The sequence below is a fragment of the Leuciscus leuciscus genome (assembly GCF_965113295.1).
Source record: "Leuciscus leuciscus genome assembly, chromosome: 17".
In the NCBI taxonomy this organism is placed as follows: Eukaryota; Metazoa; Chordata; class Actinopteri; order Cypriniformes; family Leuciscidae; genus Leuciscus; species Leuciscus leuciscus.
Window position 1 is genome coordinate 19481956 of NC_138741.1, and position 21943 is coordinate 19503898.

General features: G+C 36.6%; 3 protein-coding genes across 8 annotated transcripts in view; 1 reads left to right on the plus strand and 2 right to left on the minus strand.

Moving 5' to 3' along the window:
- Window positions 1–4842: 4842 nt before the first annotated feature.
- nphp1 (nephronophthisis 1) lies at window positions 4843–16859 on the minus strand. 4 transcript variants are annotated; one of them, XM_082143036.1, is made up of 20 exons: window positions 16649–16859; window positions 16491–16555; window positions 16295–16355; window positions 16082–16200; window positions 15674–15923; window positions 15474–15575; window positions 14422–14495; window positions 14180–14222; window positions 13285–13369; window positions 12998–13092; window positions 11999–12127; window positions 10309–10383; window positions 9681–9791; window positions 7549–7631; window positions 7373–7449; window positions 7203–7305; window positions 6185–6297; window positions 5907–5980; window positions 5327–5377; window positions 4843–5210 (listed from the first exon to the last, which is right to left on the minus strand). In XM_082143036.1, exons 1-20 carry the CDS (start codon window positions 16712–16714, stop codon window positions 4962–4964), a joined length of 2025 nt encoding a protein of 674 aa, XP_081999162.1. In that variant the 5' UTR covers window positions 16715–16859; the 3' UTR covers window positions 4843–4961. The 4 variants fall into 4 exon arrangements, with proteins under 4 accessions (XP_081999162.1, XP_081999159.1, XP_081999161.1 ...); XM_082143033.1 differs by having other exon boundaries at window positions 14422–14522; XM_082143035.1 differs by having other exon boundaries at window positions 14422–14504; window positions 16649–16858.
- Window positions 16860–18003: 1144 nt separating this feature from the next.
- On the minus strand, window positions 18004–18702 carry lnc.lemp (lncRNA encoded micropeptide). 2 transcript variants are annotated; one of them, XM_082143053.1, is made up of 2 exons: window positions 18451–18702; window positions 18004–18366 (listed from the first exon to the last, which is right to left on the minus strand). In XM_082143053.1, the coding sequence occupies exon 1, from the start codon at window positions 18646–18648 to the stop codon at window positions 18478–18480; it is 171 nt and encodes a 56-aa protein (XP_081999179.1). In that variant the 5' UTR covers window positions 18649–18702; the 3' UTR covers window positions 18004–18366; window positions 18451–18477. The 2 variants fall into 2 exon arrangements, with proteins under 2 accessions (XP_081999179.1, XP_081999178.1); XM_082143052.1 differs by having other exon boundaries at window positions 18446–18699.
- A 143-nt stretch (window positions 18703–18845) lies between these two features.
- Window positions 18846–21943, plus strand: part of ttbk1b (tau tubulin kinase 1b) — a 28909-nt gene continuing 25811 nt past the window's right edge. For both annotated transcript variants that reach the window (XM_082143022.1, XM_082143021.1), the window contains exon 1: window positions 18846–20999. The gene's annotated coding sequence lies outside the window, so the exon portion shown is untranslated. The remainder of the gene's footprint in view (window positions 21000–21943) is intronic.

Genomic DNA, 21943 nt, shown 5'->3' on the forward strand with positions numbered 1-21943 from the left:
TCAACTACTTCTTCGCCCTCTACAGCCACATCCAGCTCTTCCTGGCTCTCAGCCAGCAGAGCGCTGGCCGATGGATCAGAGGATGTAAGTGACAACAAATCGTCATTGAGATCACACTTGTCAGCCACTGAAAAATTTGAAATAGCCACACCTTTCTCTAATTCCTCGACCAGCTCCATCTGTGATCCCCAAACGAGAGCAGAGCTCTCACAATGCTCGCATTCAGCCCCCTTGAAGACTGAGCGTGCATTCTCCTTGCCCAGTGTGTGTCAGCAGGAGTAGGTTAATGCTGACACGGATGCACAAACTTCCTTTGCACTACAATCCTTATGATGATCCCCTTCAATACATCACAAACAAACAGCACTTGAAGACAAAGAAGAGGATGACGTGTACTTTTATACTGAGGTTGCACCGGTAGATACATCATGGGCTGTCGCCGGCGAACATCATTGTCGTGTTAGACAGATGCTTTAGACACTTGTCACACTGGGGGGCGTTCCCCATAGTGTCTTTTTAGATGCAGTGCAAGTTCACATTTGAAAGGGAACTAAGCAGCAGCTTATTTATTCAAATGAAAAACCATCAGATGTGAGCTGTCACAGGGAATTCTGGGAATGTCAGTTTATGGCTTTTCGCTGTAATTTATAAGATGGTTTGTTCTTTTTTTTACTTCTGAAACGGTACATTTAACAGTATTTTACTGTAAAATTAATGAAATGTCCTGTTAGATTTTTTTTAATTTTTTTTCCATAGTAAGATTGGTTAAAATAACTTACCATTAACCAATTGACAGGTTTTTACTAAAGCATCTTAGTCTATACTGTTAAAATTATGTTGACTCTATGCAACTTGAAATTCCAAAAGATTGTTTAATTCACTTTAACTGGCAAGTTATCTAGATATCCACAGGCAGAATTGTATACTACATTGATGCTCAGAGGGAAAACACATTTGGAGCACCATGCATTTGAGTGAGCCCTTGAGCGAGTTGAAAAAAAAAAAGAAGAGCAAATAGAGAGAATAAAAGGAACTCCCTTCAGGGCCCTCTGTTTCAGATAGAAAATATTTACAATGTGGAAACAATTCAGGTGAATGTTTAACCTTCAGATCCAGAGAGCTCAGTTAACACAAGAGCAGCATGCCTGTGTGTGTGTGTTCGTGTGTGTGTATATATGGTAAACGTGTTTCACTGATAAAATGTTAGGTTTCACTAGCTTTTGCAATCCCAGACTTATAGAGATACACATCAGCTGGCTCAAGAGAGAGATGTCTGCAAACACACACACACTTACAAACACTCTCTCTCTTTCCCCAGGGTGAGAGGCTGTGTGTCGGACAGACCGGACAGAAACTTTTTTGTCTGAGTGGCTGGCGGATCTTGTGTCTGATGAAGACACACATACACACCTGGTTGCTGATGGGAACACTTGTACCGTTGCACAGCTCCAAACAATACTTGTTTGTTTCTCTTCTGATCTGGTTACCTAAGGTAACAATGACATTAAATTTTTATGAACGATAATGGTTTTCTTTTGCTTCCTGTGGTAGCCATGGTTCACCATCACTTTTGTGTAAATATTAATAGGACTTTCAATCGATTAAAACACTGAATCAAATTAATTACAATAATTATGCTGATCAAGATATTGTGAATATATTTTAAGAGTAAGACATTACTGTGACATATGAAAGTACTGAATAGATACAGGCTCCAGCTTTCCACTGGAGCTTATTTTTTCAGTTTTTGAGTTATGGAAGTCTGTTGTCTGTTGTGAGATAACAATGTAAAATAAGATATAAAGTCCCAAATGCAAGATATAATGAGATATACAGTTGCTGTAAGATTTTGTTGTTGTTGTAGAAAAACGTATAATGTCCTGGCTCAAAATTAACTGTACGTTTACGTTTAATTTGACATATCCTTCAACCCTAAAACAGAACACGCATATTCAAAATATGGGTGACATATGAAAAATCAAATGCACAAAATGCCTTAAGATTTAAACTGTAAATTGGGCCGTATTTTTAAGGACTTTTCATAGTACATAATCACATTGTGAAATATAGTCACAATTACAAGAATTAAAACAAAGTCCTAAAAACTTTAAAAAAAAAATTTTTTTACTCTGATGTTGAAATTGGCTTCTATATTAAAAAGTAGCATAACATTTTTTTTTTTTTAAAGGGATTTTATTTATTATTTATGCTAAATAAAAATGACCAGCCCTAGAAAACAATACAGGTGCACAAAAGCCTAATATTTCACAACATGAAACATAGATAACACTAAAGTGACAATTCAGGTGCTAAGCATGGATGACCTACGAACCTTGTGACCTTGAGCATTGCTCCATGGGAATTGTGCCTGCAAATAATACACTGTAATGTCTCTTGTTCAGGGTTTGGGGATATTAGCTATAACAGATCAAATGCGATTTTGGGGCCACAGCCACTTCTGAAAGCACACTTCTGCTTTTTTTTGTTAAAGTTAAAAAAGTTAATTTTGACTTCAGCTAAAGTGACTATCAACACACAAACATATATTCACAGATACAGACAGTATTCTCTTTAGATTGATTTAGAATTAGAATAATTATCTCCAGCATCTATCATCTCAGTCCAGACAGTGTGTGTGTGTGTGTGTGTGTGTGTGTGTGTGTGTGTGTGTGTGTTGACTTTGGGCTCTAATGCTTTTCTATCACCACAGCAGCAGGTCACCCGGGCGTGTCATCTTACTAACTCGGGTTTCATGAGCAGTGTTGAAATGTGAACACTCTGGAATCCCTCCCCTTCAGACAGTCCTGAGACACACCCGCACACACATAAACACTCGATCTTCCCCAACAATGTACTGATGAAATTAATCAACTTATTAAAGGCTTTTCTGTACATGTTGTCTTACAAATTGAGGATGGAAGAATTATTTTAACTTCTGCCTTTACAGGTAACTTCCTCATGATCGGAATGAGCGCTGAACTATTAGTAAAGAAACTCCATGCTAACGGAGAGGGTGGAATTCTAACTGGTTAATATTAAAAGATGGAATGTGGTCAGACTAGTCTCTATTATATCTCTATAAACACTGGGAGTGTGGAGACAGAAACCAACTGCCAACAAAAAACCAACAAAAATACATTCCTGGTCAAACTTTTTTTCAGCACACACAGACAGACTGTTACAGCATAATTAATTATAGAATGTAATATTTAATTATGTACATAACTTTTTACATTTAAGATTATGCATGAAATATTGTGAAAATATAACAGATAAGTGTTCATTTTTGTCCTGGAATGTCAGAACCAGAATGTCAGAGTTATAATAATAAAAAAAATCCCTCATTTACTCACAAAAAGATAAAAAGAAGATATTTTGAAGAATGTTTCAACTTTGTTTTAGATGTTCAACAGAAAACAGTAAGTCATACAGGTTTAGAATGACATGATGGTGAGTAAATTACAGCATTTAAATTTTTGGGTGAACTATTACTTAAGGCGCAAATAGTGGATTCTGACGCTAACAATGTTGCTAAGCTAATAGCACACATACATTTGGGGTAAACTTATCACATTTTGGATACTTTGAACTATTTTTATAAGTTCATCTATTTTGAAAGATTTTCCACTGAACTTGTTGCAGTGCTTTCTGAGATTGCCTTCTTCAGGCAGAATCATGTGATTCTGATGCCAAAAAAGTATCTTAAAGGTCAGCATAATTAAGTCATCTACCTTTTTGAACAGTCTTTGCATCAGAAGCATGCCTATGACACCTTAAAATGCTCCCTTTGTAAGCAGCACACTAGTTCTTGGAACAATTTACTGCAGAATCAAAGTCTCAAGGAGTAACTAACTAAAAGTAGTTAATGTAGCAAAAAGCTAATGTAGTTGAAATTTACATTAGCTAATAAGCTAATTTTTCAGAGGCATATCTGATTCTTTAGCTGCTCTGATTGAAACTATATCATGTTTAAAAAGATATTCGAAGAGCTTCAATGTAATTTGCAATTTTTGTTACTAGCTTGTAATGTTAAACAGTAGCTTGCCTGTAGTTAAGCTACCGATTGTACATTCAAAGTAGTTTGTAACTCATATTGATCAGTCTCTACTTGGATATTGGTTGCAGAACTATTTGTGAGTACAGTGTACAGAACATATAATTACTTATTACAGCACAGAAACATGTTACGTGTGAGCAGCAGCTGACTTATATAATACAGTATAAGAAGACTAAAATTGATTTGGCATGCATGACACCTCTTCCCATCAGTGATAATACGGTAATTTTTTTTAGAACAATGAATGCTGATTCATGTCTCCATCTTTGTAAGCATATGACACCACACCTCGGGATGGCTGGGTGAGGCGGTGAGGCAGACACAGAGAGAATGGGTACTGTTTTCTAAGTGCGCAAGATGTTTTAAAGGAGTGGCATGTTTAAATAAGAGTCTTCTATTGAAGATGGAGGGGTGTGTACTTAAACCATGTAGTTATGCTTATGTGTGAGAAACAACAAGAAAAAAGAAAGAGGGAGGAGTTGTATTCAGGAGGTGTGGTACTTAAAATTAGGCCATTATTTAAGGTACAGAACACACACACACAGACACAAAGAAAGACACACACACACACACACACACACACACACACACACACACACACACACACACACACACACACACACACACACACACACACACACACACACACACACACACACACACACACACACACACACACACACACACACACACAATGTTTGGCATGATTTCCACACACACACACACACAATGTTTGGCATGATTTCCCCTCAACAGAACTATGAATAAGCTTTCTGGCCAGAGAGTGAAAGTTAAATAGTTTTATTTATATTTTTAATACTTAAATACATTTTGAAAAGACATTTTTCTTTTGGTATTGGACACCTATCTTTTGGAGGACCATGTGATAGGTCTGTCTCTGGAGTCAATGCTGGGCTCTGCTGATGAGGTCATAGGTGACCTGTGTAATGTCAAAGGCTTGATGTGAACATTGGGAGGACAGCATAGTTTCTACTGAGATTTTTTGGGAAGGGCTGTAGATGATACGAGCACGTTGAGACTCCACTTCCTCATCCGCCCAGCAGGGAGTGGGCATCTCCGCAGAGTACAACAATGGAAACACACTGCCCATATAAACGCTCACAAACATCTGCTTTAACACATTGATATCCCTCTGCAATACACAGAAACAGAAACACATTGTATGCAAACAGCATGAATAAACTTTTTATAATCCTAGCACTGTGGCAATTGTGTGACATTCTCACACAAAAAAAAAATCACATACACCTTTACCTTATCAGATCTTCTCAGGTTTCTCTCTGATTCGGTCCATGATTTCTGTAAAATCAGGTTCAAGTTTAATACTTTTTAAAACACCTACCCCCATATTATACTCCCATGTACATGATGATATAGTTTTGTCCCCAAGTTAATTTAATCTGAAAAAAAATTCCCTTTGATTCTCAACTGGAAAATCTAAAAAATCTAAATAAAATAATTTAAATCAAAATGCATTTTATAGTTACATTTTATATTTCATTTTATTTTCAATTATTATTAATAACTTAACATACTATTAGTATGTTAATTACTTACTATTATTGTTTTTAAAATAATTTATATTTAATTCTTAATAATTAAAATAATTATTATATTTAATGATAATACATATTTAATAATTAATTAATTTAATAATAGTATAATCTTTTAATCAATTCTAAACATGCAAAAAAAAAAAGTTCTTTAAGGGTGGGGTTCAGGTTAGATTGTAGTAACTATACGTACATAGAAACGAAAATAAAAGGTTTATGCTGAAATTAAAAGTTTAGTAAATGCTAAGTAAACGTGTTTATGTAACCAGTCTCACCCTAAACGCATCCATCAGATCTGGCTGATCTAGAACATCAGGGAAGGAGGATAGAACTGAGCTGCAGATCAGATCTGGGATGGAGAACACAGAACCAATCTAAAGTTATTTACATTCACATTTTCATTTCCATGTGTGTTTTACATTTACATTTGCTTTCATGCCAGACCCTTTCTTACCAAAGAAAACGCATATAGTGTTGTGATGTGACAGGAACCTTAGATACACATTAGATACACGTCAAGCACAAAAACAAAATATGTTTATGTGTGTGTTACCTGCATTACACATGGTGACTCTGTCAAGTAAAAGAGCATCAGCGAGTATTTGCCTGTATGTTGCCAGGAGGTGCACTGTGGACAGACTTCCTACAATAGTGTCTGGCAGCAGACTTATGAAAAAAAAAAAAAAAAATTTAGGGAAACAAATATTTAGCTATCAGAACATAATTGCTTTTTCATGAATATTTATCAAAAAACAATGTGGAATCCTACAACTGGCAATAAAAATTAAAGTATACATACTACTGTTCAAACGTTTTGGATCAGCACGATTAAAAGAAAAATAATTTAAAGTAATTATGCATTAAATTGTTTAAAAGTGATAGTACAGACATTTATAATGGTACCAAAGATTTCTGTTTCAAATAAACACTGTTCTTTTCTGATTATGGTTTCCACAAAAATATTAAGAAGCACAACTGCTTTCAACATTGATGACAATAATAAATGGTTCTTGAGCAGCAAATCAGCATATTAGAAAGATTTCCGAAGAATCACATGACACTGAAGACTGGAGTAAATGATGCTGATGCAAGAGTAATAATTCGGCTTTGTCATCACAGGAATAAATTACATTTTTAAAATGTATTAAAATAGAAAGTTATTAAATAAAATTCACAACATCGTTTTACTGTATTTTCAATAAAATAAATGCAGCCTTGGTGAGCATAAGAGACTTATTTCAAAAACATTGGAAAAAAAATTGGTCACACTTTAGATTAGGGTCAAATTCGCACTGTTAACTATTAACTATGACCTTTGCCTCAAACTCCTAATTACCGCTTATTAATAGTTAGTAATGTAGCTTCTAAGTTTAGGTATTGGGTTGGATTAACATGGTCATGCAGAATAAGGCATTAATATGTGCTTTATATGTACTAATAAACAGCCTATGTTCTAATGATACAATTGCTAGTAAGCAACTACTTATAGGTGACAAATTGACCCTAAACTAAAGTGTCACCAAAAACTCTTCTGAACATTAATGTATACTCTGGTGTGAAGGCATTCTTACTTCAGAAGCACTCTGTTGCGTGCGTTTACTGATTTGAGCTTAACAACAAGCTTTGGCACCTTCCTAGACAGCAACATCTGCTGAAACACACCAGTGGGATAACCTGAGGAGAGAACAGAAGAGAATGGCTTGTATGTGAGAGAGTCTCTATTTTTGTGAGAGAACGTTACCTCTTTTGGTAGATGTGGTATCCATATCGGTGTCTCTCTCAAATGGTGTGCCACCATGAATAGTAAGCTCTTGTGTCCTGCACACATGCATATACTGAAGTTTGTAAGCAAGTATGTAAGGAAACAATAGAACTAATGTGCATCAGTCAAATTGTAATAAGGGAATGTGTGCGTACCGTAAAGTAATGGGTGCTCCACTTTCATCAAACAGTTTAAGGAACGCCCAGCCACAGCTGAGGTCTCCTCTCTCCCCTGTGGACTGAAACAGAGCACATACACTTTTACACCTGTAGAACCATTGAGAAAAACAGAACTCTCTTGTCGCTCCAAACCTGTATGACTTACTTTCTTCTGTGGAACACACACACACACATAAAAAATATATTTTTCATAAACGTCTCAGAGTTTTTGTCCATACAATGAAAGTCAATGGGCTCCGATGTTGTTTGGTTCCCAATGTTCTTCAAAATATCTTCTTTTGTGTTCCGCAAAAGAAAGAAAGTAATTCAGGTTTGGAACAACATGATGGTGAGTAAATGGCAGAATTTCTCATTTTTGGGTGAACTATCCCTTTAAAAAGGACCTATTATGCTTTTTACTTTTTCAACTTTTTTTAATGTATAATGTTGCTGTTTGGGCATGTAAAAGGTCTGCAAAGTTACAAAGCACAAAGTGCTCCACAACCAAAGCTCCAAAGGGAGATATTGTCTATATCAGTAAGCACTGTTTCTGAACTCCTTGATCAACCTCAATTGTAGTCTTGAGTTTTCTTCCGGTAACACACACATCACAACATCCCTCATTTAAAGCTACAATAAAAAAACGTTTTAATTAAAATCGCAGCTAGGGGTCGCTAACCTCTTACAATAACAAAGGTGTAGATTGATGACGCAGTGATAAGCGGAATCATGGAACTTGGAGTCATGCTGATCTAATAATGTTTATGGATTTTTTAACATGACTATGGTATGAAGCAGGTTGCGATTGCTAATGAGAGACAGATATCAGCACCACACGCGAGTCCCGTGTATATAAAGGAATGAGGACATTTAATTCTACCAAACTACCCGCAAGTGCTGAATTACTACTCACACAGGTCAGTTTATTTGACGAATTTAACTTGTGAGGTAACGCAGCGCTGTTTCACTTGGTCTAACGTTACACTATCATACTAAACAGCATTTGAGTGTGTTGAAAGTAATAATGTTATTCTATGTGTTAGTTTGTTGGCCATATGAGACTAGCAGTAAACTAGATCAACATTAGAATAACATACTGATCATATTCTAACATTTCATCATGTTGAGCTTTATAACAAAGCGGAAACCAGGGATAACACGGATATTACGTCATTGACAGGCGACAAGTGACGGGCACTATTTAAAATTGTGAATTTCTCTGAATTTACAAATTCTTGGAAACATTTAGAATAATGTAAGTACATAATTGAAAGAAATATATAGCACTGTGCAAGTGGTTTTGGGATATTTTGATACAAAATTTGTACATATTGTACCTTTAAATAATTCCTTCCAACGGCATACACAAAAAAAAAAAGGGACGAGGCCTGGCTGAGATGCACTAGAAGTGTGTTGAAACTCACTGTTGGCCCTGTCCCAAATGGCACACTTCATATGCACTTTCGGTCATGTGGACTTACAATGGCTGCCGCGTGCGTGTGTCCGTTAAGTCCGTGAGACCGTAGGATGTCCCATTTGTCATTTTAGGTCCCAGAAGCCCCCTTTGCGGTTGATATGCACCCTCGATGCGCACTTCTACCGAGCCCACACTGAAGCGAGCTCCGCAGCAGACTTCTTCCCGACAGTCAAAGCGGCATTACGTCACGAAAGTGTGGACTCGTAGGAAGACCGCGAGTGCTTAGGGTGCCATTTGGAACAGGGCAGCTATGGTAAACACACTTGAAGCGGTTGACCAATCACAACATACAGGTCCAGCTGACCAATCAGAGCACATTGTGTTTTTGGAAGGAAGGGCTTCATAGAGACAGAAACTAAAAGCGTTATTCCCAGACAAACTGGGAAGAGGAAAAAGTGCTGCAACGAATGTAAAATATGTGCAAAATGTAAAAAGTATGAAAACCTATTCCAGTAGACCCTGAAAATCTAAATCAACACTTTGTAAAAGGTTAAGGCCTATTTAATAGAGATCATTGTGTGCGTTTATGTAAATATATGAGAGGGTAGGAGAAAACTGTTCTTTTGTCTTTCTGAGGTTAGATCAAGGCCATGTCCTCAGTGATCAGAGTTGGGTGGTACTGCCATTTTTTTTGCAAGGAACTATTACTTACATTTCTTATGTAGGTCACACCCAATTCAAACAGAATTCCAAGATCAGGAGATTCAGAGTCACAACGCAGGAAACAGTCACCATCCAGTAGACAGGGAAGCATTCCAGTCATCTAAATACACACATACAGGAAAAATACAGATAAAAAAAAAAAAAGACAAACTGTTAGATTCCAGAACTGTATTTCAGATTATATATCCATTATAACAATTTGATTGTAAAGTTGAATTGATAAATGAACATGAATTTCAGAATGTTTTAGTATTTGGTTTGCCCCTCTTGTGCCTGCTGCCTTCAAGCTTGCATGAGCTTCACAAGTGTGTAAAACCTGATGATCATGTTCTCCAGCATCTATGCTTCACTGGAAGCAAGACTATCTGACTGTCAGTACAAAGAGTCACATTATCAATATCAAATATTTACTTCATGCTTACTGACCTAGATATAGTGCAAAACCTTAAATATGTCCTGCTGATTTTAAATGATAACATTTCTTTTTTTCCGAAATGTCAATATTAAAACCTTGTTTATTTTCAAGTTGAAATAAGATTTCAAATCCCAGATTTTTGATGTGGCCATGTGAAGTTTGGACATGTGTTTGCATGTGTTTAAGTGTACTTTAGTCTTACCCGTGGAGAAAAACTCCATGTCTTTTGGCTCTTGAAGTTGTAAGTGGCTCTGACTGTGTGAATGTTACTCAAAACCTGACGAGAGAGAGAGAGAGAGAGAGAGAGAGAGAGAGAGAGAGAGAGAGAGAGAGAGAAACAAACAAAGGCACCATGTACACAGCATGTCACACAACACCTGTTTACAATAAACATGGGGAAGACAAATGGGATATTTTAAGGTACCTTTCATGACACCCAAGGTAACATTACAAGCAAAAATAATACAAAAGTAAATAACAATAAACAATACAACACCACAGGTTACATAAAGAACGTCATAAAAAGGTCTGAATAAAAAGTCTTGAGGTGAGATTTAAAAGTATGGAGACTATCACTATTGCAAATATCAAGGGAGAGAGAGTTCCATAAACAAGGGGCAGCATAACTTAAAGTTCTAGCTCTCATTGTGGTCAGGCGTATACGTGGTAAGTCAAAAGAAATTGAAAGTGAAGATCTTAGAGAGCGCGAAAGGGGTGTAGATGTGAAGACCAGTAAGGTACGGAGGAGCAAGATTAAGAGCCTTGCATGCAAGAAGCATAATTTTAAAATCGATACGATACTTCACTGGAAGCCAGTGCAATTGCTGTAGAACTATAGAAATAGTTCCATAGAAGGAGTTCTAGAAAGAACCAGTTCTGAACCAGTTGAAGTTTATAAAGGAATTTGGAAGGGAGACCAGTGAGGAGAGCTTTACAGTAATCATTACATTTAGTAACCAGTGCATGAATAAGGATTGCAATGCTATTCATTGTGAGAGAGGGACGAAGACTATTAATATTACATAGATGAAAGTATGCAGTATGTGTGATGTAATTAACATGAGCTTCAAAGGATAGAGTGCTATCGAGGATGGCACCCAGACTATTATACCCTGCGGGGGAAGAATTGTTTTTTGAGTTTTCAATAGCCACAGAAAAGTAATCAGATTTTGTCAGAATAGATTTTGTGCCTACAAGGAGGACTTCAGTTTTATCACTATAAAGTTTTAGAAAATTAGCTGAAAGCCAGTCTTTAATTTCAGCCAAACAGCTGGACAGAGAAGGTGGAGGAAAGGAACTTGAAGGCTTAGAAAAAAAGATAGAGCTGGGTTTCATCAGTTTAGCAATCAAATTGGTACCATATTTCCAAAATATAAGTAAACGAGGAAGTAAACAATGAAAAGAAAAGGGCCCAAGACAGAACCCTGAGGAATACCAATTGATTTTGACTTCAGATGATTTTAATTGGAAATTTTAAAGTTGAACGAACTGTGTATGGATACTTTAAATTCTTGACGATAAGTAATCAGATAGAATTCACATTCACAGAGAATTCATAGAGTTGTGAAAGACAAATATTGTGGAGATACCAGGAATAAAATGATTAAATTGTTAACACTCAAGACTCAAATATGCGGTCTAGTATTTTACACTCATGCTTTTGGATTGCACCTGTTTTAATTCAGGCACCCAAGCCATTAATACAATGGTTCTTTATTATTTGTTTTCTGTTACAAATGGTCCACCCTGATTACTGTTCCACATGAGTAACACATGATGTCAGAATCATTACTCAAGCTTTTCCTCAAAACATTAGTATGTAAATATCTCTCTTTTAAGGTCAAAATCATTTAATCATTGTAGATCAACCAGTATGTATGTGTGTGTGTTACCTGGGTTCCATTAAATGCACAGAGTCGAACGTGCCTGCTAAGCACCTGTAACCCGACCCCAGGGGCTGGGATCATTCTACAGCTCCACAGGGTCAGGGTTAAACTCACTCTAGATGGGCGCCCGTGAACCTGGACAAACACACACTCACCTTATAAATGTATAATAATATTAATAATAATAATGCATTGAATTAATAAAGCACTTTTCTCAACACTAAAAGAGCTTTATATATGGTCGGGAGGAATCTCCTCAACCATTCATTTGAATGCCCATCACTATATATTTATATATGCATATTTAAAAAAACATTATAATGTATTTTTTTTCCTTCATATAATTAAAGAAATATTTTTAAGGCAAGACACCCCAGGCGAACAGGATAAATAATTTAACTAACACATTTCACCATACTTCCCCAGTTGGTTGATTACATTAAGAATTGCAAACATTGTTGTGCTGAAATATTGTTTAAATATGCAAATGAGGCCGTATCTAATTAAATATGGAATATTTTGCATACATTTCCAGAACAGAAATCAGAACATTGGATAAGCAAGGTTCAAAATTCCTGTTTCATTTTATTGTCATATCAGAGTTATTTGGATATCTCATTTTATCACTCCATAAATCAGAAAATACTGTCAACAGCCAGAAAAATAAAATAAAAATCACCATGGTTTTAGGAATGAAATGAAAAAAATCGCCAGAACATAGAAAGGAATAAAACTGTAAAGTTTGTGCTAATGAAGTGGAGATTTCTGACTCAAAGCGAAATAAAATAAACACATAAAAGTGTATTATGGATGTTTTCCTTCCACTACTACAACACTTTATAAATGGCCAAATAGCCCCCCCCAAAAAAAAAATCACAAAATCGGCCAGTGCATGAAAAAATTATGTTTATGTGCCTGTAGTGTCTTGCCTTAAATGAATGTACATATTTTGTTATACATAACATTTTTGTAAATGTAGCTAGTATTTACTTTGCAGTTAGGTACCTTGCCTGTGTCTGGGTCCATATGGAGATCTTGAAAGGAGAGTTGTGATTGGCTAAGCTTGGGCTGAATGAAGTGACTTGCTCTGTAAGATGTCCCTGCTCAACACAAACACACATACAAACAGTAGCCTACATGTACAATACAAGTATAATACACTATTATAAAATCTGAATTCTTACCAGATGTTATAATGTGGTATAAATCACACAAACTGCCTTCTGCCTAACTAAAAACTGTAAATGCCCTTCTATCTATAGGTTTTGCAAAATATAGAGACAGATAGTGACCTTCTTCTAGGTGTCTGGAGAGATTGGAAGGTCTGAAGCCTGGAGGGATGGCACCCATCGCTGACAGCACGTCAGTAGCATCTATCTGCAGACACAACATACAAGCACACTTCAGTTTGTGTCAGTTAATATATATAAAACATGTGTGCATTCGTATTTAGATTATTAAAGGTGGTATAAAAACGGAGGTTGCGATTTTTCTACCCCATTGTGACGTATATATCTGAGTGAAACGGCTTCTTGAACAAGGAAAAAAAAGTAGGGCAGGACTTGATTTTTTTTTTTTTTTTGTCCATTGGAAATTGATTGGATCGTTGGATCTCATGTGAATGACAGGTCGTCCCACCCACGTCAACAAAGAAGGGAAGAGATGGGGAACGAGGGAAATGAATGTATGTTTTTAAATCTGTATGTAGTTATGTATAAATACAGTATATTTATAGATTTTCATTCTTTCCTCTCTCTCTCTCCCCCCTCTTCTTTTTCTCTCTCCTTCTTCAAACACTCTGCTTTACATATATACTTCAGCACATACAAGATCGAGGTAAACATGCACAACACAACCTAGCACCTACACTTCACACATCTAAAATCTACTTTCTTTTGTTTGTTTATTAATTTGTTTGTTTTCAGGTTTATTTTGTATTTACGGTGCTGTCCTCCTATATTTTGTCTTATGTCCTGTCCTACAAATAAAAGAAAAAAAGAAAAAGAGAAGATATGTCATTGTAAGAGGGAAAGATTACGAAGGCAGTTCAAGGCACAATAATGAAAAAAATTATGTGCATAGATAAATTATTTATAAATAATACTGAAATATTCCATAAAAATATAAGATTAGTACATTTTGTTTTCATTGTGAATTTAAGGATATAATTATCCAAATAGAATATACCTCAGTAACAGCCTTCCGGACTGTGTTCCAATTGGATGTTTTGCTAGTTGGAAAAGAGACAGTATTTAATCATTTTCTTTAATAAAGACTTTATTTTAACTTAAACTTGAGTTTAATTCATTTAAATTGGAATAAATTATGAACTATAACCACTGCACTTTAATAAAGAAAAATACATGCAAAAAACATAACAAAATTGTGAAAACAATGCTGCTCTCTAGTGGAGAGAGAGGGGATATTACCTGGACTTTATGTCAGACTCCTCCTGTTCCTCCTCACTCTCCTCCTCATCTTCATTCTCTCTCTCACTATCCTTCTGAGAAGACTGAAAGTTAAAATACATCTGCAGATGTAATTCATCCATGAACTAGCTACATTATCTAAACACTGGTCTGGTTTCCTATGTGATTGCAAAATATATATATATAAAAAAGTTTATTTTTCATTTTTATAAAAGTGCACAACCTGCACCAATCCCTAACAGTTCTGGAATATGATTCAAAATGTAAAAGTATAATATAAATATTATATAAAAACTTTAAATGCATAATGTGAACATCTCAATCAAATCGATAATAAAACAGAATAAAAACCATACACTGACTGCAAGAAATCAGTGTTTACATGAGATCTGAAATGCAGTTTTTCTTGATCTTGATGTCCACATTTACAATAAATAAACTGACAAAACGCTGATCTGAAAAGCAAAACTGATCAAATATGATACCTCATCAGGCTTTTGAAGAATGCTCTCAATCATTATCGCATCACATTGCATTGATCATAAAATGATAATTTAAATGCATGGATGATTTCATTTAAATACAATCTTACTAAGACATATTATTGGGAGATATATAGTTACAACTGATATTTATATGCATTTTATGGAAGTACTTATAAAAATCTAATTGATTTACATTACAATCCATCAGAATTTAATCTTACCTTTTGGCCATACAAATGTCAGCAACTGCACCAAATTGCACATTTTTGCTTCTGAATAATTTTTTTTTTTTTTTCTTGAGTATGAGCTCCACATTCTCCTGAATCATAGTATATAAGTAATAAATGTCTAATGTATCAAATATGTAAACTTTTGTCTGCAAGTTCAATAAACTGATCCTTTTCAAAATATTTGATTTTTTCTGACAGGCTTTACAGGGTTAAACCATTTATGGCATTTCCCATCACTAAAACACACAGTTCACGGCCTATATGTTTATGGCCACTGTTTATATGACCTTACACGTTATCAAACATACTCACTGAGTATCTGTGATATTATACAGACCTTGAGGAAGGTTTTAGGCACCAGGCCCTTCTGGCCATCTGAGTTCTGAGCCAGCCACCATCCATCCTTATTCTTAGAGAGAACTTTCAAAACCTCTCCTTTCTGACACAACACACACAAAAAAGAAATTTCGCAATACAAGAAAATAACTATTTAAATTTAAGCATTTAATAACTAAAATAAGATGCATAGATGATTACCTGGATGCTGAGGTCCCCTTCCTCCTCTCCTGTAAATGCACTAAGAGCAACATAAGAAACAGTCTCCTGTCCTGTGGCAGTTTGACCGATATCTGTATCCTCATCATCACTGTCAGCATCATCATCATCTTCATAATCATCATGCGCTTCTTCCTCTTCTATATCTTCATCTTCAGAGCTCTCATCTTTTTCATCACTATTTTCCTCATCGCTCTTCTGTTCAGTCTGGGAAGAACTAGGTCCGGCTATCCTATGGCCAGGAAACAAAGACACCAGTACTGTTTGAAAAAACTCCTTAAATATCATTTTCTTTTCCAAAGCATAAAGGTATATCTAAAAATGGTTTGCATAATAGAATGCAAAAAAAGGCTGTAAACTCTGTTAGAATTAATTTATGGGGTTACTTACTCATCCTGAGGTTGCAGCTGAAGAGCTAGAGACTGTAGACGCTCATGCAAGTTCAACAAACGCTTCTCCTCGTCCCTCTTACACTGGTCATAGTTCCCCACTGGAGCTGGCTCATCTGCCTACACACATGAAAAAGTATATATATGTATACTTAACGTATACAATTCATGTAAGATGTATTGACAATACATGTACACAGACATAAAGATTTACTTTAGATAATTTCTTCAGAGTCTTCGTCATTTCCTCCACTGCGTGCTTTAACTCTTTGCACCTGGAATGCAAACAACATTATAAATCACATTGGATTATATGCAAAACATAGAACTCAAGTACGCATTATTTAACCTGGTTCATGTAACGTTAGGCGTGCAAAAACACAACAGTTAACGTTACAAGTCTTCTGTACCTCTCAAAGGTCTCAGTCCAATCTGACGCATCTGGTTGAGCAGCCTGCTGTACCAAAGCATCCACCTAACGTAAACAGGACAGAATAGAATAGAGATATAATGTAAAAATCGAATGCGCACCAGCAAACGAACAAACATTCGCTTCAATCAGTTCAACCTTTCTCTTGATGACATCCGTATCTCTTTGGACCGTCTGAAGTGGTCCTCTCTTTTTCGGAGGCATCTTGATCTTCTATTCGTCTTCAACACAATACGACAGCAGGTTTGACACAAACTGTATTTTTAAATGCGAGATTTAAACAAACGTCCCACTCGTGCTCAGATTTACTGAAACAAAACGCAACGGCGACGCCATCACAGACGCTCCGGATAAGTTGCTAAGATACTTTACGTGACGTTGTTATTACCTCATCAATGTGCGCGCGAGAAGACGTCTGCATCTGTGAATTTTCTTTTGAAACTTGTTTTATCTGGTAAATTGCACATGACTTGTCTAAATCACGTTTAACGTTTTTATAACTTAGTCCTTTAAATATATGTAAGCAATAAGGTACGAGAGGCTGTGCTGTATCGTGAATAAGTCACGGCTGAAGGGCGTTGTTAGGTACGATGCGAAGCGGAGTTTAGAGATTTATTTAAAAAATCAATCGAAATGTAGTATTTACTTAAAAGTTACATTTAATTGAAGAGTAAGAATTTGAAGTGCTGTCATTGATTTTTTATTTTTATATATCAAATCTTCGATTAATCTATGAGCTACAGCTGTGGTTTGTATGCTTTTTAAAAAGCTTAACAGTGGAGACTGTGTTTGAAGTGAGGTAAAGCATTTGTACACAAAATATCGGTTTTATTTCAGAAAGCATTTTCAAAGTCTCTTTTGCATTTGTATTCATTATAAACTTGTTTTGCGATGCAGAAAATTTCGGAGGACCTAAACATCCTGCAGTATGGTTTCATTATGGCTGAGACTGACTCCCCTGCTTCATTCCTGCTTTGGGCTGTGATTGTCTAATCTGGTAAAACAGGTTTCCTGGAAAAGCAAGTGGTGCACTGCTCACTCACTGCAGAGCCAAAATGGCGTCCAGCTCCACCTCTATGGACGTCGTAGGTTGAGCTTGACCTAGTCCAGATGTGTGGTTGGACTTTCAAGACCCACCCATTACACCCAAATTACATCTAGAGAGGCGGAGCTTGACTTTAAGTTCAAACTCAACCCATGGCTTTGGCTCTCTGTAAAGTGCTTCTGTTTAGGTAAAAAACACAGGCTTACCGAAAATGTCTATCAAGGACTCTATGCAGTTTCTACATTAACAGTTTCCCTAGTCCTAAAAAACTTTAAAATATCAGGGAATTTGAACCCTGTTAATTCCAGGTCTGAAAAGTTATGTCATAAAATCTTACAAGCTTACTGAGAAGACATGGAAATCTATATAGACAATATAAATAAGCAAAGATGTCCCAGAAACACATTTCTTGTTCTGTCAGTTCAATAAATGAATGTAGGAAATATAGTTAACTTTTCAGCTTACTTTTATTGGATCTTGATGTCTCAAAAGTGAGCAAACGTCACAACAATAATGTGCATATTACTTTTTTTTATTGAGTCAACAGTTAATAAAACATTTCAATTAATTTTACGGTCACAGAAAAGGAGAAGGCACAGACATGGAAACACTATGATTTATGGCTTTAACAAATATTAAGGAAAATGGTTCTCAGTGTTTAAAGTCCTTGAAGGTTGTATTGCTGTCCTCCAGAATGTAGACTAGACTGTCTTTGATCCCAGGCTTGTTCCTGCTGAGAGCTCCAAAAGCGGTGCTGTTAGGCTACAGACTCGTTCTGTTTGAGAAATCAGGGCCTTGATGACCAAAGTCACTAGAAAACGAAAAAGAAAACCGATTATAGCTACCAACGAAAGCCATTATCCTAAAATTATGAAAGGCGCATGTCTCACCTCACCAGGTCGGTTGCGTGATATTTTATCTGTCATGACAGGTCTAGCTTCTTCTGTGTTTCTGCGAGTTTGTCCTGTAACCGCTTTTTTCGCCAATCCAAGAACTTTCTTCGCATTCTGTTTGCCTGCCAGCCTGCGACAAATCCCGCCGCAAATGAAACGACTATAGCGACCTGTAACGTCCTCTCCGACAGATCGGCCATGTTCACCTCAGCTGCTGCTACTGCTGGAGGAAACACGCGTGTGAATGGAATCCGTAACCGGCTGCGCGACCGTGACGAAAATTTGTAGGCCAACTAAATAAAGACTACATCTACCACAACGATAACAGTTGTAGGTCTTGTTTAGAAAACAGATCTGCTCCAAAATTCTCGTTTCAGGTACGACTGCGCCATTTATATTGTAGAACAAGACGTGAAAGTGTCTTGAATAGATGTTAACTGAAGACCTTATAAACAAAAAACCCACTGAAAATTTCAGGGGCTAGCCTACCCATTGCATAAAATTGCTAGGCCTAATTCTCTTCCAGGTTTTGAAATAAAATGTATCTAACAACTAAAAGTTGAATATGTTCAGTTAGGAAGGGCATCTTTTTATCATTATTTTTGTAATGTCTGTTGCCTGAGGATAAGAGATAAGAGACATGGCTGCATCAATAGTGTGAAATGCAAAAGTGGGACAGTTTTTGGTAGATGTTACGGAGGACTGATAAAAGCTTAAAAGGTTAGTTCACCAAAAAATATATAATTTACTCACCCTCAAGCCATCCTAGGTGTATATGACTTTCATCTTTCAGCCAAACACAATCTGAGTATATTTAAAATATATATTCTGGCTCTTCCAAGCTTTATAGTGGGAGTGAATGGCACCATTTTTTTAAGCCCAAAAAAAGTGCTTCCATCATAGGCGTAATTTACGTATGGGACATGTCCCCACCACTTTTTCTCAGGATCTATATTGTCCCCCACCACTTTTTGAAACATTATAAGGAAAATAATGATGAAATAAATGTCACATTTTTATACGTGAAAAATCTCGACACTAACAATATTAGTAGATCTCATTACAAGACTAATTAAACCCAATGTAACGTTACTAAAAAAAAATTTTTTTCTAGACATCGTAATGTTATTTTTACACACACAGTCTGTCCCACCCACTTTTTAAAACAAACTTACGCCACTGGCTTCCATCCATCATAAAAGTAATCCATACGGCTCCAGTGTGTTCATAAAGGCCTTGTGAAGCGAAACAATGTGTTTTTGTAAGAAATATATAATTATGACTTTATAAACTGTAATCACTGGCCTCCGGGAACGGTCGTCCATGCATTCACTTGAAAGTCGAGTTCCTGCGTAGCCTATATGACGTAGGCGTAGCCGCAGCAAAAGCTTATGTGAGAGTTATAAATAAGTTATAAATATGGATATTTTACTTACAAAAATCCATTGCTTCACTTCGGAAGGCCTTTATTAACCCCCTGGACCCATATGGATTACTTTTAGGATGGATAGATGCGCTTTTTTGGCCTTCAAAATCTACCATTCACTCCCATTATAAAGCTTGGAAGAGCCAGGATATTTTTTAATACAACTCCGATTGTGTTTGGCTGAAAGAAGAAAGTCATATACACCTAGGATGGCTTGAGAGGGTGAGTAAATAGGGGTCAATTTTCTTTTTTGGGTGAACTAACCTTTTAATTCAGTCAGGCCTTGTGTGTTTTTAATACCACAACCCCAAGCACATTAAAACAATGATGTATCATTTAAATGTCATTTAATGCAATGGTCAGCTTGATAGATCAGTTTGGACCAGCTAAAAAATTGAGCAACATAATCTAGATAGAATCAAAGTAAAGCCGGGTAACCATCAGAAGTGTGTAACCCATAAGCTACCATGTTTATTGTTAGGTTTCAAGAATTAATTTGAATTCTCATTTGTTGTGGATTTTCTGTTTGCTGAGATCAGTTAAATATTGAAGCATGACCTGATGATTTTAGACAATTATTACAGGCTGCTAGATTTGTTTTGTTTTTTCTCTTAATATTCAAGAGTCAATGAATCACAAAACTCATTTGTCTCACTCGAAAACTAATTTGTCTTGCCTACTGATCATTTTCTGTATTCTTCTGAAGGGCATTTTTCAGGATCACCTTTCAAGAGCACGTTAAAGACAGTACATCTCCTAGCATCATTTAAAATCATAACATTTATTTCCTTAACAAAGATTATTTCTTCTTCGTTTTCATTACAATTAGTATTTTTTAGTAATAAGACGTTTCTGAAGGAATTTCCTCAATGGCTGAAGTCTGCAGATGAGGGGGATTCACGCCTTGCGGGTTGCTACGCAACAGCCGTCCTCTGTCACGCATGTGCGCGGTGCATAGTGGGAGTATCCGTGCGATGCTGAATCAGTGCAGGAGCGGAGGAGCAGAGGAGGCTGAAAATGGTGCAGCATCAACCAGGGGAAGAGGCGCAGCGGTCGCGCCAACGGAATTATGCGGCTCTCCTTAAACTCTCACTTTGAGATTTTACTCCGACGACAGAAGAACAGGTTAGTAGATCGTTTTTTGTTTGCCAAAATATTTTTTTAAACAAAGCGCTGCTCAGTAGCAATCAGCTTGTCCCGTGTATGTTGGCACCTTGTCAATTAGTGATGCTGCGCTGGCCCAGGTGCCCAACCGGGCACGCGAAACAAAATCTGTCACGGTCTTGACAAACTGTTAAGGCACTCGGGCCCGAGTCAAAAATAGAAACTAACCCATATTATATATATATTATTTATGCTTAAGAAAAATCATGAATAATTTACATTACATGCCACATAATGCAGCTGTACGTCAACAGCTCACGTGGCCTGTCATTGGGAGTTGTAGTTTTTCAGAGTTGACAATGACCAGTTCCGTATATGTCTATTGTCTCATTGACGAACGACATATCCCAAAGTGCTTTTCGCTTCAGGCTCGAGCAGGGGAATGTGCTGATGATTGTTAGGCATTGCCCCAATGGACGGTGATCAAACGACGGTTTGGGGGCGGGGCTTAGCCTTCAGGGCTGCTCATTGGATGAGACCGTGTTTGGGTGGGGTCCGTGCAGACGGATCCTTTTGGCACTGCGGAGAAAGAAGCTGAAGATGTCAGGAGACTGAGCCCACGCAGTCCTGTGCTCCTGACATTTAGTTAACTCAGAATAATGAAGTGCTCTCAGCAAATGCTTATGCAATCAGAATGTCATTATCATTTTGTTAAAGTGTAGGCTACGAGTTGTCCAGGCAAACAGGTGGAGAGCCTGCTGCATGATGAGACTGAGGTTTATCCTTTGGACCCTGCATAAAGTCAGGTTTTTTAATCAGGTGTCTGTGTATAAGATATTCACCATAAAACACATTTAAAGATATTTCAAACCATCTGAATGAACATTATCAAATGATCTGCTTAGCATTATATAAAGTAATGGATTTAATGTAAGTTAGGCCTATTATATTATAGCCTAGGCTAC

Bases quoted from the DNA above. Each gene is read 5' to 3' on its own strand.
- lnc.lemp (XM_082143053.1), bottom strand. From the start codon at position 18,648: ATGGCCGATCTGTCGGAGAGGACGTTACAGGTCGCTATAGTCGTTTCA.
- nphp1 (XM_082143033.1), bottom strand. From the start codon at position 16,714: ATGCCTCCGAAAAAGAGAGGACCACTTCAGACGGTCCAAAGAGATACG. The intron at 13,370-14,179 runs GTATATTCTATT...TTGTGTCTGCAG, and splicing joins TCCGGAAGGCTGTTACTGAG to ATAGATGCTACTGACGTGCT. The intron at 13,093-13,284 runs GTCACTATCTGT...TGTGTTGAGCAG, and splicing joins CTCCAGACACCTAGAAGAAG to GGACATCTTACAGAGCAAGT.